The sequence below is a fragment of the Protopterus annectens genome, chromosome 6.part0 (assembly GCF_019279795.1).
Source record: "Protopterus annectens isolate FY-2018-M chromosome 6.part0, PAN1.0, whole genome shotgun sequence".
In the NCBI taxonomy this organism is placed as follows: domain Eukaryota; kingdom Metazoa; phylum Chordata; order Ceratodontiformes; family Protopteridae; genus Protopterus; species Protopterus annectens.
Genome location: NC_056737.1, coordinates 504,165,023 through 504,184,101, shown reverse-complemented (window position 1 = coordinate 504,184,101; position 19,079 = coordinate 504,165,023). Strand labels below are relative to the sequence as shown.

At 39.3% G+C, this 19,079-nt stretch overlaps 1 protein-coding gene across 1 annotated transcript in view; it reads right to left on the bottom strand.

The window, feature by feature from the left end:
* The window catches only part of SQLE (squalene epoxidase), a 408,293-nt gene that overhangs the window by 188,762 nt on the left and 200,452 nt on the right, over positions 1-19,079 (bottom strand). The window contains exon 5 of the mRNA XM_044074219.1: positions 18,848-18,944. Coding sequence (XP_043930154.1) covers positions 18,848-18,944 — 97 coding nt within the window. The remainder of the gene's footprint in view (positions 1-18,847; positions 18,945-19,079) is intronic.

Below are 19,079 nucleotides of genomic sequence, written 5' to 3'. Positions count from 1 at the left end.
GAGGATCAGAACTGAAATGCGCAGAGATAGCAGAAGCATGAATCTTAATGGAAGAAAAGGAAAGTCCTTTAGATAAAAGTTCCGAAAGGTAAAGCAAAATAGAAGAGAGATCAGGTACCTGAGGATCAGAACCTCGGTCCTGCATCCAAATAAAAAACCTCTTCCATTTAGAGGCATATGATTTCCTAGTGCTAGGCCGTCTAGCTTCCAAAAGAACATCCAAAACTTGTTTGGGAAGACTAGAGGGAATCAAATTCCTTTGAAGAGCCAAGCTGCCAGGCAAAGAGTCTTGAGATTGGAATGTAGTAACTGACCCTGATGCTGGGACAGAAGCGAAGGGTTCAGTGGGAGAATCCAAGGAGGCCCCGAGAAAGGGAGCTTTAAAGTTGGATACCAAAACTGTCGAGGCTAATTTGGAGCAATCAAGATGAGGAACTTGGGCTTGTCCTGTTTTATTTTCAGTAATACCCGAGGTAGTAGAGGAAGAGGAGGGAAGGCATATGCTGAAAGGCTTCTCCAGCTGAAGGACAGGGCATCCACTCTCCAAGCTGCTTTGTGGAAGGACCTGGTGCAAAAGCGAGGCAGCTGATAATTGAGATGGGATGCAAACAGATCTATCTGGGGACATCCCCAAACTGCAGTTATCCTGTTGAACAAGTTGGTGTCTAGCATCCATTCGTGAGGATCTGAAATGTTTCTGATCAGGCTGTCTGCTAAGAGATTCTGTTTCCCTGGAATGAATTGAGCCTGGAGATGTAGATTCAAATTTAGAGCTGTGTCCCATAAACCCATAGCTAGTCTGCAAAGGGGGTATGAATGAGAACCCCCCTGCTTGTTGATGTACCACATGACTGTGGTGTTGTCTGTGCGAATTAGCAGAGGGCCTGGTTGTAGAAGATTCTTGAAGGCTAGAAGGGCGTTTTGAACTACCAACATTTCCTTCAGATTGATGTGCCAGTGAAGATGGTCCTTTGTCCAGGTTCCCTGCTGGCAATTGTCTAGAAAGTGTGCTCCCCAAGCATAATCCGAGACGTCCGTGGTTAGGATTTGAGTAGGTTGAGGAAGACGAAAAGGTTTTCCTTCGTTTGAAGTGCATGCCCTGGACCACCAGAGGAACTCCTTCTGAAGGCAGGGGATCAGAGGAATCAGAATATCCAGATCGTGGTAATGCTGTGACCATACACTTTTCAGATACCATTGAAGCTTTCTCATGTGAAGCCTTGCGTTTGGAATCAACAGAATGCAGGAAGCCATGTAGCCCAGAGCCTGCAGGAATTTCCTTGCAGTGAGCTGAGATAGAGTTGCCAAGGTGTTGAAAGTAGAAGCCAGCTGAATTTGTTTTTCTGGAGTGAGGAAGGCCCTTTGTAAGGTTGTATTTAAGAGGGCTCCCAAGAATACCATTTGTTGAGAAGGGATCAAATGTGACTTTTTTATGTTCACTGAGAATCCCAGTAGGAGGAGAAGACGTTGAACAAAGTCCAGATGTTGAAGCAGAAGATCTTTGCTGTCTGCCTGAATAAGGCAGTCGTCCAAATAGGGGTAAATCTGGATCCCCTGAAGTCTGCAGTAAGCCACTACTGGTGCCAGGCACTTGGTGAAGACTCTGGGCGCAGTAGATAAACCAAAGGGCAGAACAGAGAATTGAAAGTGCCTCGAACCTGCCTTGAACCTGAGGAATTTCCTGCGTTCTTGTCTGATGGGAATATGTAAATAGGCTTCCTTTAAGTCCAGTGTCACCATCCAGGCATCCTGAGAGAGCATTGGGATTAGCTGTTGCAGAGTAAGCATCTTGAACTTTGGAATTTCCAAAAAGGTGTTTAACACAGAAAGGTCCAGAATAGGTCTCCAAGAGTTTTGTTTTCTGGGAACCAGAAACAGTCTTGAATAAAACCCTTTTCCCATTTCCGAGAGTGGAACAGGCACTATGGCTCTCATGGCCAGAAGAGCATCCACTTGAGTTAAGGCCTCTGACCATTGAAGTTTTGGCAGATCTGGCCAACCGTGAGTCCTTGGCAAAGTGTGAAAGTGGAATTTGTAACCTTTTAAAATCACATCCAATACCCATCTGTCCTGGGTAATATGAGTCCAATTTCTGTAAAAAAGAGACAGTTTTCCTCCGAGAGGGGCGTCCAGGTGAAGAGGTCCTGAAGCCCAACCGAGAGAGTCATTGAGTTTGCTTTCTTTGAGATTGGGATCTGTCTTCTCCCCTTCTAGGTGAAGAAGCAGTCCATTGTCTAGATCTGTAAGAGGCCTGGCCTTGACCACGACCTCTGGAGCGCCTATATCTTCCCCTTTGAGGCCTGTCAGACGTGGGAAAGGACCAATTTTTAGAGGGCCAATTCCTGGAAAATCTAGGAGGCTGAACTTGCAAGAAATCTTTTACAGTCTGCATAGACTTTGCCTTTTCCTCCATCTTTTAATAACTTCCTCAGCCTTAGATCCAAAAGAACATCTTGTTGAACAGGGGCATCTAATAACTTAGCCTTAACCTGTTCAGGCAAACTTTGTTCACGAAGCCAGGCATGTCTCCTAATAACAGTACCAAAGGCAGCAGCCCTGCAAGAAGCATCCAAAGCATCAAAACCACAATGTAAGCTATGCTTGTTAACCTGTTCAGTAGCATGCAAAACATCCTGAAGTTCCTTATCCTCTGCACAAGCAGGAAGGGAAGCAAGCTTTTGCTTTAAAACAGACAAAAGAAATTGCTGATATTTAAACATATGAAACTGGCAATTTAAAGCCCTTACAGACAGGGTAGCAGAAGTATACACCTTTTTCCCCACCTGTCTAAAGCACGAGAATCCTTCTCAGAGGGAATAGGATTTTTAGAAGTAGCAACCTTAGCAGCCTTAGAGCCCTGAGAAATAGTTTCAGGATCCGCAGAAGGGTTTCTAAATAAAAATAAATGAGAGTCAGGAACCCTATAAAATCTATCAGGCTTAGAAGGAGCAGGAGGCATGGAATCAGGATTCAAATTAGCCTCAGAAAAAGCATCATCTACAATGTCCAAAACAGGAGGGATAGCTAAAGGCCTATGCTGAGGAAGAAGAAGAAATTCTCTAAGCCTCTTCTTGGAAGCAGAATATTCCTGTCCTTCCCAATGAAAATGTTCCCTCATCTCATGCAGGGTTTCCCCAAAAGAAAAATCCTCAGGCGGAGAGGTCGAGGGTAAAGAGTCCTCAGCATCTGAATCCTCATAAGGGGGAAAGGAATAGTCCTGATCTGAGGAAGAAACAGAAGATACAGAAGCCTGGTCAGAGGAATCCAGAGTAACATCCTGTCGAGGCCTTTTCTCAGGAGGGGGGTGAGAACCCCTAATCATTGTAAGCAAATCTTCAGCCATCCTCAATAATTGCTTTTGTGTCTTGGGAGTGGATTCAGAAGCAGCTTGAGCTGGAACTTTAGACTTAACAGGAGTCTTTGTCTTTGCCTTTGAAATAGTAATGTGAGTAGGCCTGAAAACCCCCTCAGAAGCCGGTACCTGCACAGCGGTTCCGGACCCATCTGAAGGAGCAACGTCCGAAGGTCCTGCAGCAGTTAAAATAGTGGGCCTTGATGGCTCCCCATGGGAGTCCGTATTGGCCATCGGTTCAGAAGTGGCGGACGACAGGGGCTGCAAAAGCGCCTCACTGACGACAGCCGAACCGGACGCTGGCTCCAGCTGCAACGAGTCCTGTTTGGACCTCGGCGGCCTGTCTTTGTCTTTGCGCTTCTTTTGGACTCCGGTAGTGTCCGACGACATTCTATAATTTAAGCGTCTGCCAAAATAATTTAAAGCCCAATCGTACCTGCGCTTGATAGTACGAGAGTTGAACCTGGCACAGAACCGACAACAAGAAACGTCGTGGTCAGGGCCTAAGCAAGGTAGACAGTAAGAGTGGAAATCTTTATGAGGTATTTGTTTCCCACACGCTATACAATTATTAACTTTTTCTGACATCGGAGGAACAAGAAAAAGATTCCCCAACGGGTACTTAGCTTTGAGAAGAGAAGTAAGAACTTCGGACCGACAACAACCAAATACGCTGTTCGATAATCGCCAACCAACGACTTGCGAGCTGCTTTCCACCGCACGGCAAGAAAGACTGGAGAAGATGGCGTCGGCTGAGGGCTATGTACCAAAGCGTACTGACGTCAGGGTACTAGCCTATACAGCCGACGCCGGACCCAGACTTTGGGATTCTGGCCGACCTCGGGCTGCCTGCCGGCAGGAGCACCCTACAGTTATGATTGCAACAGTGAAACACGAAGAACATCAGCACACACACACACACACACACACACACACACACACACACACACACACAAGAAAATGCTGTATTTATTTTGTGTTAATTTGGCATGGTAGACAAGGCAGAAGAGAGCATCCATGGTGTCATGTAGGACTAATGGTTGTCACATGGGGAATCAGGCATTGCAAACTGTTACAGTGATGCCAGTAGCCCACACAGTATGATAACAAATGCCTACACATTATCATTTCCTTTATGTTTACAGGTAACAGTCGAACCAGAACCCAATGCAAACAGTTGTAAGGTAGACATAGAAGGAAAAGTGCTGAAGAATATATCATACAATGAAGTAACTCACCAAGCTGTAGAATGTATACTAGAAAATGTACTTTAATAGAAGTCAGCTCAAAGTAAAATAAGAAATTAAACGAATAGATGAGTTGGCTTACTAATGTTTAAATTTTGCATCACTCATGCTTCTACAGAACTATAAGCAGTCAGGTCATAAATTCGGGGCAGTTTGTACTGTACTCAGAAATAAGCAAATGTTAGACTAGAAAAATAAAAGGAACAGAAGACTATGTCTGCCAATGTTTGAACCTTGCATCACAGATGCGCTTCTCTACAGAGCTACCTGCAGGTCAAGTCTGTTGCACGTGGCTAGTATTCAGAGAGAAAAAACAATAAGAGTTGAAAAAAAAGATAGGTTTCATAGGTTCATACTAGCCTATCTGCTCTAGGGCATTTATAAGCCTAGCCAGAGCGTGTTTGGCTTTCACCACCTCTTGGAATGAGTTTACTGCGCCCTTTTTAAGGTTAGTTTACTGTGCCTCTGTCTAGCAGTGGCACAGAAGTGACCCCCAAGGTAAACCTACGATCTCCCATCCACTCGTCAAGATTCCTCTTGAAGAGAGTCAGTGAGGGGCTCTGCCTAACATGGACTGGGATTCTATTCCAGAGTGAGGGGAGCCTCTGGGCTATGAATCTGTCCCTCCGGCATGTCCTATTTATTTCTGTGCTGAGGTTCAATTCCCTCGATCGCGTTGCTCTAAGGGATTTGGATTTTCTGAGATGGAGCATCCCCATTAATTCCGGGTTGGACATGGCTTTGTACGTCAGGCATAGATCACCTATGAGTAGGTGGTATGCAACTGAGTAGAGCTGGAGTTTCTTTAGCCGAGCAGCATATGGCATCTGTTTGAGTCCCTTGATCCTCTTTGTGAGGTACTTTTGGGGTCTTTCTAGTTGCTGCAGGTGTCGGGTAAGGTACATCCAAAATGGGGCATTGTACTCAATTATGGAACTGATGAGGGAAGAGTAAAGGGGCACAATGACCTCCCTTGATCTAGATGTGAATCCTTTCATGATGAGGTGGGCTATATAGAAGGTCTTTCTAACCACTTTGGCAATGTGATTGTCAAAGGAGAGGTTGCTATCAACTTGGGTCCCTAGGTCCCTAATTACTTCTTGCGTACTTAATGAATTACCACCTATGTGGTAATTTGTGGGCACTTTGTTTTTCCCAAAGGGTATGACTATACACTTTTTGGCGTTTAGTTTAAGGACATGGCTCTGGCACCAGTTATCCATTTCTATGAGACCCTTTTGGGGGATCCTTGTGTCAGCTGGAGAGTCAATTATGGCACCTAGTTTGCAGCCATCTGCGAACTTGGTCAGCCACAGTCCTCCCGTGTTAGCCTGTACCTCAGAAAAATATATACTGAATAAGAGAGGTCCCAGGACCGAGCCCTATGGGACGCCACTTGTGACTGGTTTAGAGTCTGACATGGCTCCAGCAATTCTGACCATGTGAGTTCTGTCCTTGAGCCAGTTTGCAACCCATCTTATGACATAGGGGTTTATATTCAAGCTGGAGAGCTTGTCTATGATGCCCGAGTGGGGTATTGTGTCGAAGGCTTTTGCGAGGTCCATGTAGGCTGTGTGAACTACCTTACCCTCATCAATGGCCTTGGTGACTGTTTCAAAGAAGTCGACCAGGTTCAAGAGGCAGGATCTGCCCTTAACAAAGCCGAATTGGGTAGGATCCAGTGTCTGTAGGTCCCCAATGTCTTTGTTTATGGGTTCCATAATGATCCTCTCCACAGCTTTGCAGACCAGGCTAGTCAGGCTTATGGGGAGGTAGTTTCCAGGGTCCGTAGAAGCACCTCCTTTGTGGAGTGGGATCACTGTTGCTGTACGCTATTCTTTGGGTACATATCCTGTAGTAAGGCTGAGATTGAACAGCAGCCTTATGTGTGGGTTCAGCTCTTCTTGGAGTTCATGTAGCACACAGTCCGGAACACCGTCTGGTCCCATTGATGCTGTGTTTTTTGCTTTGGGGAGGACGGCTCTCACCTGGGCATCTGAGATGTCAGGGAGGCAACACTCTGCTGGGATAGATATTTGTCCCTTTGGGGGGGAGGGGGGGAGAAGTTTGCACTGAACCTGTCTGCCAGGATGTTGGCAATGTCTGTGGCTTCAGTGTATTTTTTGTCATTTTGGACTAACTCTGAGCATATCTGGGAGTTGCCACCCAGGTTTCTAACATAACTAAAGAAAGCCTTATGATTATCTTTAGTGTCTTGTGCAATTTTTCTCTCAAAGTTGGCCTTGGATGATTTTACGAGTGATCGTAGTTTTTTGCTAGTACTGATCAGAGATCCCTTCCCTTTTAGGGATTTTGCTCTATCATGTAGTAGATTCCTCCTTCTGTTGTATAAGACTATTTCTACTACTGTTTGAAATTTGCATCATTTAGATACTTTCTATGGAGCTAGTAGCAGTTATGTCATAAAATCATTGCACGTAGCATTCATAAATATGCACAAAATAAAATATGAAATGAAAGGATCAGAAAACTCTTATGTAATAATGTTTTAGCCTTGCATTACTGGTCTACTTTCTTGCAAGGTTGGAGCAGCATGTCAGGTCATAAAATTCCTGAACGGCTACTTTTCCCTGAGGTTAAAAAGCACAGGCAAAAACTAATGAATGACTCACTGAGAGCTGTTCTGTGGACAACTGCATTTTGAGATGGAATCTGGTTAACACCTTTGAAACTTCCTGTAGGCACCCCTCCCCCACACCCACAGCAAAAGCTGTGACATGCTCAGAAAGCCATACTGAAAATGTAAACAAAAGCCAGAATCAAAACAAAAAATCCCTAGGACTGTCCCTTTAAAAATGTGACCCCTCCTCCACATCTGTAAAGCATTAACACACCCCTGTTGTTTTGTTTCACATACTATGGTACATTTCTTACTATATTTATAGCCTTAGAAGCAAACAAATTAGTTTTTGTCATATCATAAAGCATTTGACTAAAGTTACAAGCTTAAAAAAAAAATCTTGGAATCATTTTGTCATAGCAATTTTCTTATATTATTCAGCAAAACTCTTTTAAACCCACCACTTCATTTTCAACTTGCTTCCCTTCTGTACTACTAAAATAATGACTTTTCAATAAATTTCATTTCTGTGCTGTTTGCGTTTTTATATTTACCATGTCTAGTTATACTTCATTGTAGGCATACTACTTAATATAACTTTCTTTTCTCCATATGAGTGGCACCGCATTAGATTACTACATCTTGTTTATTTTTCTCAATTCCACTCCTCTCTCTTTTAAGGTTACAAATATGTCTCAGTTTAATTTTGCTTAAGTATTTTGAGTTTATAATGCTATGAAGGGAATGGACCCCTTTTCCATATGAGGGTACAATTAGTTCATAAAATTAGTACTGTTTCAGTATTTGATGTTAAACAAGAGTACTTTTCTCAGTACACACAATATGCCCAGAATTCACTCCTTCTATAATTCATATAGAGTTACATACATTGGTGGCATACCTATGCATGACTGTAAATTATTTTTCATTAGACCCCTATAATTATTAGAACTATGTGAGTATCTTTCTTCTACATTGCTCTCATTTCTGCCTGCAAATCCTGATTTTTGCACCTCTCTGTACAGAAGATAATGTAATCACTGGGAGTAGCAATTTCAGTGGTCAACGTTACTTTGGTCTTTTTTCCTGGCCTACTGTATCTGTTTTTCTCACAACTAGTTTTGAACTGCTGGTGACGCGTGATCCCATGTGATACACTCTTAATCATTCTCAATAGTCCTTTGTGGTTTGCGTTTCCAATGCTACTTCTCTGTTGCAGTGTTTGCACCATCCCCAATGCAGCATCTAGACACATTATTGTGCATTTTAGAATACAAGTCATCAGCATGAGTGTATCACACCCAGCAACATATGTAACTGTTTGCACTTCTTTTTTTACAGAACTTGCATTTGTATGTTTTCTCTCATGTTCAATGGACTTTGCAAACCAGCATGTAAGTAGTCCACTATCCTGGGCTGCCATTATGAACCTTTCATCTTTTGATTTCAGTTCACCTCTCCTTAATCATTCCTGCTTCGAATCCTGATCAACAGTGGTTGCTCCAGGAGATCTCTGTACTTGCTGCAATATTTATACTTTTTCCATATTTCTTTCTTCCTCATCTGATCCTTCTCTTTATATTCTTTCTTTCTTTTTTTTTTTTGGCATTCAGTTCCTGCTTGATTTTTGTTTACTTCTGGTTTGATTTTCATTCCTGCTTGACACCAACATGCTTCTGCCAAACTAAGCAGAGAAATAATCTTACAGAGTTCTTATATTTTAAAACTTTCACCATGTTTGTATTGGGTTCCTATTATGGGATCGCAGACGCATTTTGCCAAATGCGTCTTGATCGAATGTAAAAGACCGAAAAGGCAAAATAGCGAACTGGCTTTTAAGTGAATTCTTTCCCTGGGAAAGCATTTGCTTGGCTGCTTCCATTACTTTGCCGTTTTCGTCACTGTAGTGCGATCTTGGAGGTGTTATATTTAAGTAGGGAGGTGTGGGGGGCACAGCCCCCCACGCCAGGGGTGTGGGTGGTGAAGCCCCCCACTTTATATAATCTTTTAACGTTTTTTTTTTTTGGAAAAGCGATTTTTTTTCACTTGGAAAAAAATCGCTGTTCTGAGGTTTCGACATTGTAAGTTTTCACTTACATGGGGTCGATTAATTATCGTTCGCTTTAGTAAGTGTGCGATAATAGAATATAGACCTGTTTGTATCTAGCGATGTCAGCAGATATGTATGCAGTCGTATGACTGCTGATCTAAATATGCAATCATTTTCGAGGAGGCTCACACTTTGTTCAGAATGAGGACTATACAAACTTGGTATACACTGACTTTTGTATATTATATTACAAGCATGAAGCACATTTTTCTTGTTTTCCTGTCCATCTGATCCAATACCTTTTGGGGCCAGTTAATCACACTAAAACGGTAAGCTACAACATGAAGAGCAAATTGGTTTATAGCTTGGACTTTATTCCTAGATGTCAGGGTAGTTTTCAGTATTAGTTTTAGTCTTCTGAAGAATTCATTACAGAGTTTTATTTACATTTGTTTATGTTTACTGCTGATCCTTCATCAGTTCAAAAACATTTACACACTACTTCCTGCTCAAATTATATCACATTGCTGTCCCTGATTGATATCTTCTTGGTGCTATGCCACATCTTTCCTGCTTTAAACATTGCATTTGCACATTTGTCAAGTCCGAACAAACATTCTTATATCATCTGAGAAAGTTTTAACCACTTGCGGTAGTTCATTCACTCCTCATCTGATGAACTTCAGTTTTAAGTCATCCACAAAAAGTAGATGAAAAGTCTTTAAACAAGGTTGTTTTCTGGAAGCCAAATTGCAACTATGATCTGATCTATTAAGCAAACTGCTTAATGGGTTAAGAGCAAAACAAAGCAGCAGCAGTGACAGAGAATCACCTGCAATATCCCCCTTGAATTTTTATCCCTGTGATGATAATTCACCCTTTTTCCTGGTTTAATTACAAAGTGGCTTGCCACTGTTTTATGGTCACTGTAATGTAATCGATCAGTGTAGGGTGTATCATATGCACCTGGAAGCATTCCTTCATCCATGAATGTGAGATGCTGTAAAATATTTTTTTTGTAATCTATCCATGCCATACTTAGATTCTTCCCCTTTTTACAATGCTCTTATAGCTTTAATTAGTAACAAATGATCTTTTGTTCTATCTGACATTCATTTACCTCTTTGTTCAATTGCCGTTATTGAGTTTTTTTAACTAAATGACTATAAACTGTCTGTATCAACTCCAGTATATACTTTGCATATCACTGGAAGGCAAGTTATTGGTCTATAGTTTTCAGGATGGCATGCAGGTTCACTCTTAAGGAGGAGTATTGTTTTGCTATTGTTAAACAGACTGGTGTCCATTTGGGATGCACATAAAAAGTAATTCTTACTCAGGGACATATATTTTTGTAAAGTTGTTAATACAGATGGTGTAGATGTACGTTGCTGTGATTGTAGTACACAGGGTCCTGGGTTCAAGACTTGGAAGTAATGACTTTTTTTCATTAATGAACAGAAAGTTCACTCCAGGGATCACTCCTGTTGCCCTACTGGATAGGGGCACTGTGAACTAACATCGGGTGGCACGCTGCCTGGGCAATTTTTTGGGGCTAGGCTTGTAAAGGTTCCAGGGCCATTAGCTTAGTACTCACCTATGAACCTATGAATACTTTTAGCCTAAAGTTAGGCAATGTATCTGGCCAGGGGTTTTCCAGTTAAGAGCGTTTCTTAATATTGTTTCAAATTCTCTGGCCACTACTTCCTCCCATTTCATATCCTCTACATTGGAACTCTTTACTGCTTCTTTTAATTGTTCTGTCCATTCAGCATCTTTATGTTCCACAGGGTTTTCATAAATATTTCTCCAACATGTGTCTGTTTCTTCATTTTGGTGGTGTTTCTATTCCTTTTGATTGATTTTCCAGTCCTCTAAAAACTTTTTGGGATCATCACTGAATTACTTATTTTGTACTTTTCCTTTACAGTTATCTGCATATCTTTTAAGTTTTCTGTCTGTGACACATCCTGGTCTGTTTTGATACTATGCATTGCTTTGAACATGTCTGTGTTTCTAAGTATTTTTGATTATCTGCTCCCTCTATGCTTTTCTAATAATGATACTTCTTGTCATAACTGCTTTATAGTTTTATCTATTTATTGCTTCCAAGATGACATTTTATTTCTTCCATTCCTTTCCCTTGTTTGTCTTTGTTTTGTGGTAAGACTTTATCTCATATTAATTAGCTGCACAGTAATATATGATATGTATTTCTGTTATATCACAAGAATTTCTTTTACCAGTCCTACTTACTGTGTTCATTGGTTCTACCAATTTGCTTTCTTAATATAATTATTTTATTGGTCTTAATATGTCTATCCATCTCTATTAACTAAAGCAGCTCTTCCCTTAGATAATTTTCTTCTATACTAAAAATATCTTCTTTACTCTCACACACCTGAGTGTATTTTCCTTCAGATGAGACATTAAAACAATGTACCATCTGCTTGAGTTTGTGGTATCTAAGGTGGATGTAAAAGATCTCATAGCACCTATTGAAAAGAGCAGGGAAAGTTCCTCGACCCCTAGTCAAATTTCCCCTAGTAGTACAAACACCACCTTGAGTCTTCCCTGAAAAGTTGCCACTAGCCTAGTGGTACTAACCCTATCAACAAAGGATAAATAAAAAAACACAATGAATAAAAATACAGTGTATTATGGATAACAAGAAAAATCATCAATACCTGGTTATAAAATACACATAACATTATAAAAGAAGGACCATGCATCTTAACATACATAACCTTAATTACAGGTCAATTAAAGCCTGTGAGTGTAGCTGTCAACCTCGGGCAATTGTTCCTGTCAGGAGGGTACAACTTCATTATTTGGTGTTAAGTTAATAGGCTTTATGTGTGTGTGTGTGTGTGTGTGTGTGTGTGTGTGTGTGTGTGTGTGTGTGTGTGTGTGTGTGTGTGTGTGTGTTTTTGCTTGGGGTTTTCATTAAAACAAAACGTCTTGCAAGACGTGACATAGGTTCAAACAGACATGACAAGAAACAACTGTATAAAAGATCAACATGACAAACACTAGTGCATGCATGTAACACAAAAGCTGGAAAAAGGACATTACAAAAAAACTATTATACTTAACAGGTAAGAACAATGACTTCTTATCATAACAGCAACACATTCCACATTATCTAGGGACATGAATGGTCTCATGGGTAGATACAAAAAAGAAAGAGTAGTGAAATATATTAAGAATTACAGAGTGCAAATAGCTATGATACAGGAGACACATTTTTTAAAGAATTGAGCATATAAATTTGATAAAGAAAGGATTTCAGTATGGTTATTTAGTGAAATATTTTGACAACAGAAAAGGGGAATACTTATATTAATTTCTAGAACAGCGATAGAGAGAAAAAAAAATAATAATGGTAGATTTGTAGTACTAAGGGGCTACTGGCAAGGGACGGAAATTACACTGGCATGTATTCACATTCCACCTAAAACTGCTAAATAAAATTTGGGGAGAAAAAAAATCAGTTTTCAGCAGGGAATGTTACTTATAGGTGAAAATCAGAATTTAATCTGCAACAGTGGGGATACATTTGGGGGGCTTAGAAGGTAAAATATAACAAAAGAGGGCAGATTTTTGAAGAAATGTATGAAAATATTTATTATGGAACTTCTTTATTCAGTAGTCGAAACTCTGAGACAATATTATTCCCTAAGGTACAGCAACTGGGCTAGGCCAGACAGAAATAATTTCACAGGAACATGCACATTTTATTGAAATTTTTGATACACATCCAATAACTATTTAAGATAATATGCCAATATTAACTATTATAAAAATGCAGAGTAATGAAGTCAAAAGGAGACACTGGTTTTTCCCCACCTACCTGTTAAAAAAAGGAATTTAAGGAATAAGGATTGGCAATTATTTGAGAATTATTAGGGAAGATAGGAATTTCTCCAGAAGATATAGCTAGGGAGTGGGATAAAATGAAAGTGGATTTTAAAAATAGGGTTGAAAAAAAAGAAAAAGAGAAGATGAGCAACTCCAGAATGATAAAAAAGAAAATAAGGGAATACCTAGATAATACGCATGAATTTAGAAAGATTGCTGTTAAGCAACCGTTTTTTTTTTTTTTATTGATAATAACTCCAAAGCACAAAAACTTTAGCATGACAACTGAAGCAACAGAAAATAGAAAGGGTTGTTGCCAAGCTTAGGGGTTCTATAACAAGGAAAATAACCAGAATACCTACACAGATATTAGAAATATTTTGGAAAGTTTATGAAAATCTGTATAGAGCAGAAAAATGTGGAAATCAAGAAAAAAAACACAAATGGAAATGTTTATAGAAGCATTACATATGCCAAAATTAGAGGTTGATGAGGCTCAATCATTAAGTTAGGATCGGAAGAGATGAGATAAAAATGATGATTTATAATCTACAGGAAAGTCTCCAGGAGGAATAAGTTTGGAAGTTAGGAGGGAAGAAAGTGATAAAGATCTAGACAGTCTTGTTTATTTTAAAAGGATGGGAGGCACCAACATCCTGAAGAGATCTGTGGTGCCTGTAATACCTATAAATGGTAAAGATACATCATATCCAGCTTCATATAGGCCCATTTCAATTCTTAACCATGATTATAAACTGTTTATGTCTATAATGGCTACAGGAATGGCAAAAATGTTGCCAAAATTGATAAATATGGATCACTGTGGTTTTGTGGAGGTGAGCAAATATTTGGCACCATTAATAGAACAATGATGATCCAGAGGGAAGCAGAAAGTAAGAAAATACCACTATTGTTGGTGGGTCTTGACGAAGAGAAAACATTTGACAGAGTAAGTTGGGATTTTATAAGTAAGGCAATGGAAGCATCTGCATTCCCTGACATAATAATAAGTTTAATTAGGAGGATATATGAGGGATCGGCGACAAAAATTAAAGTGAGGGTCCTTTCTGATAAGTTCTCTCTGAATAGAGGAACTAGGAAGGGGTGTCCTCTTTCCTCTTCATTATTTGTTATATTTAGAAGAATTGGAAAAGAAATGCAGGAGCTTAGAAATCCAAGTATATAACTGGTATGGCAATCAAGAAAAGTTGACTTTATTTGCAGATGACATTATTTTGTATCTGATAAAACCAGAAAAGGACATCTCAGTGCTGTTCAACATTCTAAGGCAGGTTCATGTCTTTTCAGGATATAAAATTAATGAAGATAAAACAAAGGCCAAAGCTGTAAACAATATACCCACACATGAATTGGTTCAGCAGTGGCTGGAGTATGGGTTAAAAAAGATTCTGTTATGGCTGGAACAGATATATGGGAATAGAATAAAAGATAATACACAAACCTGAGGAACTGGAAGATCTTGTTTATAGATACGGATAGCAAGGCATAAGCAGTGAAAATGTGTTTTAGTCCCTTTAGTTTTATACACAGGTTAGGCATATATTTATCAATCAAGGAAGAAGTTGTGGGCAACAATTAATAAAGAGTTGAAGGATTTTATCTGGGAGGGGAAGACTGCAAGAGTCAAATGGGATATGCTGATCCTTCCAGTAGAAAAACGTGGATTGGATTACTTGATTTGAGGGGATATTTTAGAGCTACACTGTTATACATAGCAGAAAGCTATAATTTGCAGTGGAAAGGGATGGTAATGAAACAGGAGGGAAGCTCAAAAAGTAAAGAAAGAATGGGATTTTGGATACAGCTCTTTAAGGAAAATCACAATTGTCATACAGAATATTATATTTATGAAGTTGATTCTGCCTAGGCAGGTTTATTCTGATGTAGTAGGAAACACAACGAAGTTGGTATATGTGGTTTTAAATTTTAATTAGTGGGGAAAAGTTTTAATTAATTAATTGGTTGATTTGTATTAAATTGAATGGTTATTCACTATATAAGTGAAGAATTAATTATGTATGAATAGATCTGATGAAGCGTGCATGAAGCACGCGAAAGCGCTTATCCTTTACTTGTGTGGAATAAAGAAGATTTTTATCTACATTTGGATTTCTCGTGGTGTATCCTGATAGTTATTTTATTTTTTCATGTTTATGAAGTAGCAAGAAGTATTCTAAGAATTAAGCCAACATGGGAATGGAGATTATATTGATAGGGATGTCTCCACTTATGGATATACAGAACAGGCAAGATGGGGCAGAAATTACTGGAGAAAACTACGAAAGGAACACAGGTACTGGGAGCAAATAATTAGAGAGGGAAAGGTAAAAGAGTGGGAAAGGACCAAGAATACATTCCAAATGCAGGCTAGAAGCTGTCTTCCCAGTATAAGCAAAGAGAAAGGTATAGAGATATCATAAGTGAAAGACCTGCACTGGTAGAATTTTTAGCTGAATCCAGAACAGAAGCTGCAGTTAAAAAGGGATAATTAGTAGGGTATATAAAACATTGCATGATAATTAGTAGGATATATAAAATATTGCACAACAGCTATAGGAATCAATCAAAGGAGACTAGAAAAGGTTGGGAAGAGAAGCTGGATAAGAAATTCATAAAGAAACAATGGGAGGATATATGTATGGCTCCCACACATGCAACAAAATCTAGAAGATGTACAATTTCTGCTTGTAAGTGTTTGGATAGATATTTTTATACCTTAAGCAGACCCCAAAGAATTTTTCCTCAACTCGATTGCAAATGTTGGAGGTGTGTTGGAGAAGAAAGAGATAAATGGGAACATATTTTTGGGGAGTGTAATGAGTTGACAGGCTTAAAAAATTCCCTACAGACTATTCTGTCAGAAATACTGGGTGAGGAAATTGGTGTTGTTGTATCTTTCAGCTTTTCCCGGTTAGGGGTCACCACAGCGGAACTCCGGTCCGCTAATGATTGGCAGCAGATTTTTAGGTACTGAGTTGCCAGCCCTGATGTACAACCTTCAACGAAGGTACGCCCATTCACGCATGTCTCCACACAGAAGATGCTTTCGCTGAGAATCGAACAGGACGTCTTACTGTGAGGCGACAATGCTACCGCAGCACTACCAATGCAATGGGTGAGGAAATTGATGTAACTAAGGAAATTATTTTTTTTTAATTATTTTTTGAGCTAGGATACAGGATCTGGATTGCCTGGACATAGACCTTGCCAGGTTTAATTGGGTCTGCATTATAACAGCAAATGCTTAAAATAGCGAACGCTGTATAATCGACCCTAAAATGTTGAAATGGCAAAATGCCGAACACATGGAACAGCTGCTCCATAAAAAAAAAACACACAAAATAAAGTGTCCCCCCCACCCCCCACTTAAATGTACCAACTCTGAGATTGCACCATAGTGGAGGAAACAGCAAAGTCCCGAAAAGGGCTCAGTGATTTTTTTCCTGGGAAAAGAAATCACTGTTCCATGCATTCAGGATTTCATCGTTTTGAACAAAATGGTTTGATTAAACAGCATTCGCTATTTTAAGCGTTCACTGATTTAATAGGGAACCATTTAATTCTGGTGGCTGCCAAAATAGCAATTACTACAAAATGAAAAGTTTAAACCAACGGCATTTTAATTAGTGAATATAGTAACAGAGAATAAAGAACCAGACAAAACAACTGATGAAGGAGAAACCTGCACCAAATACCACACGAAAAAAAAATCAAGAGCCAGTATAATCTACAAAACAAGAGTTTAATGAAAAACTAGATTGCAGGAACATGTCAGGGACATAAGATCTCAAAACATTACTAGTCCTGAGCTATGCATTTTAAGTTATTTCATAATAGTGCTATAACTTTGCTTAAGACAAGTATTTTAGAGCAAATTATTTGTGATGTGGATAATTCAAAAGTTAAAACTAAATTGCTGTATAAGGAGAGTGTTTATATTTTAAAGTTTTGTACTTTAAGTCCAAGTGGGCTTAATACTGAATGCACATGGGGAGTTTTAATTTGAATTTTATGTGATTAATGTGATAAATATGTTTAATTGTTTAATTGAATGAATGTTTAAATTACTATATAAGGATTATGGGTATGTTTTTTACTTTGTACACCTGAAAGGCACTAGTTGCTACAGTGCTTTATTAAACTCTTGTTTTGTGGATTATACTGGCTCTGTTTTTTTCGTGTGGTATTTAATAAAGAACTACAGGTGGGATCTTTAGAAAAGGGTAGGAGCAAATTACATAGAAAAATATGGGAATTGTGTGAACAATATATGCAGAATAATACTTTGGAGGAGGAATGAGGTTTAAGGGAAGGCAGGAATCGAGTGAGCTATGTAGTGCTGGATTAACAATGACTGTATAGAAGACTACATGTGATGTATATGGTTTGTAACTGAGAATATGTTTACATGGTTTGTTTTCATTTATATTTGCGTATTTCAGAAGTGATAATTCAATAAATATGATTTACAAAAAACATAAAACAGGGCATAACCAGAGTGGAGTTTCACATTTTTAGCAGTGCAACATAGTGCTCTTACCTATGACTAAAAATATGTATTGCATCATTTTGAGGCTCCCTAAAAGTGTGGGCCTCCCTGTGATCACCTGGTCTGGTCTGCCTCCCAATGCACTTTTAGTGGTATTAAATAAAAAAAAAATTAAAAGCAGTAGTAAGTAACTCTGAATTAGCCTCTATCCAAATGCATTTGGTTAATGCATTAACCTACTATGTGGTCTGCACTGCTCTCTGAGAAACATCACAAAGTTGATTTACTTGAGGAATCCTACACTAATGTTTACATATCTGTCAAATCTGAAAGTAAGGTATCACTTTTTTTTACTGTCCATACTTCTGGCTTTTTGACAAAAGTATCAGATCATGCAAAGTATTTTCAGACATCTTCTTGGAAGGCAGTGTATTTTAATCTTACACAAATATAAAAAAGTAAATACGTGGTCTCTTCATTCTTCAGGTACCTGCCTGATCCAGCTCAAGACTGTAGGTTAACTGGAGATTATGCTAGCACACAGTGGGCAAAGGGGAAGTAAAGTAATCTTAGGCAGGATGCCAGTCTTTTAACAGGGTGCATGTATGTATTCTCAAGTACACACACACACACACACACACACACACACACACACACACACACACACACACACACGCGCGCATGCCTGCATGTACACACAAACACATTCACTCAGACACACACACACACACACACACACACACACACACACGCACGCACACACGAGCATGCCTGCATGTACACACAAACTCATTCACTCAGACACACACACACACACACACGCACACAGACACACAGACACACACACACACACACACACACACACACACACACACACACACACACACACACACACACACACACACACAATATGCTCGCCTAAAGGCAATTTGACCATTTCACCTGTGGTATGTGCTTGTGATTTAGAAGGAAACTGTTGTACCCACCAAAAACCACTGGAATGACATAAAGTCTCCACAGAGAAAACACCCAAGTCAATGACTAAAGAGAAAAATTAGACATTGTGACACAGAAAAGCTGATCTTTGTAGTTGACCTTTATCTCATCAGATATACATATTAAAAAATAAAACTCCTAGCCAACCTAAAAAGCTTACTTTCCAGTTATTATTACATAAAGCTGCAATTCAAAATGCAGAAAACAAAAAAAGACTAATATTTTCCCACCAGTGTGTATTTAAGCTCACCTTCAAATCTCCAGTCTCTTTATCTTTATAACGAATCCCAATAATACGACTGTCTTCCTCCACCAACTCAGACACCGTGCCTTCAATGTATGTTATGCTAAAGAAAGCAGATGACAAAATTATATTTTTATTTCATAACATACATCACAAAGTGCAGTGATACATTTGTTACATTTTGATAAAGAATTTTACTGATGGATTACTTAAAGGGCTCTAGGTTAGATATACCCAA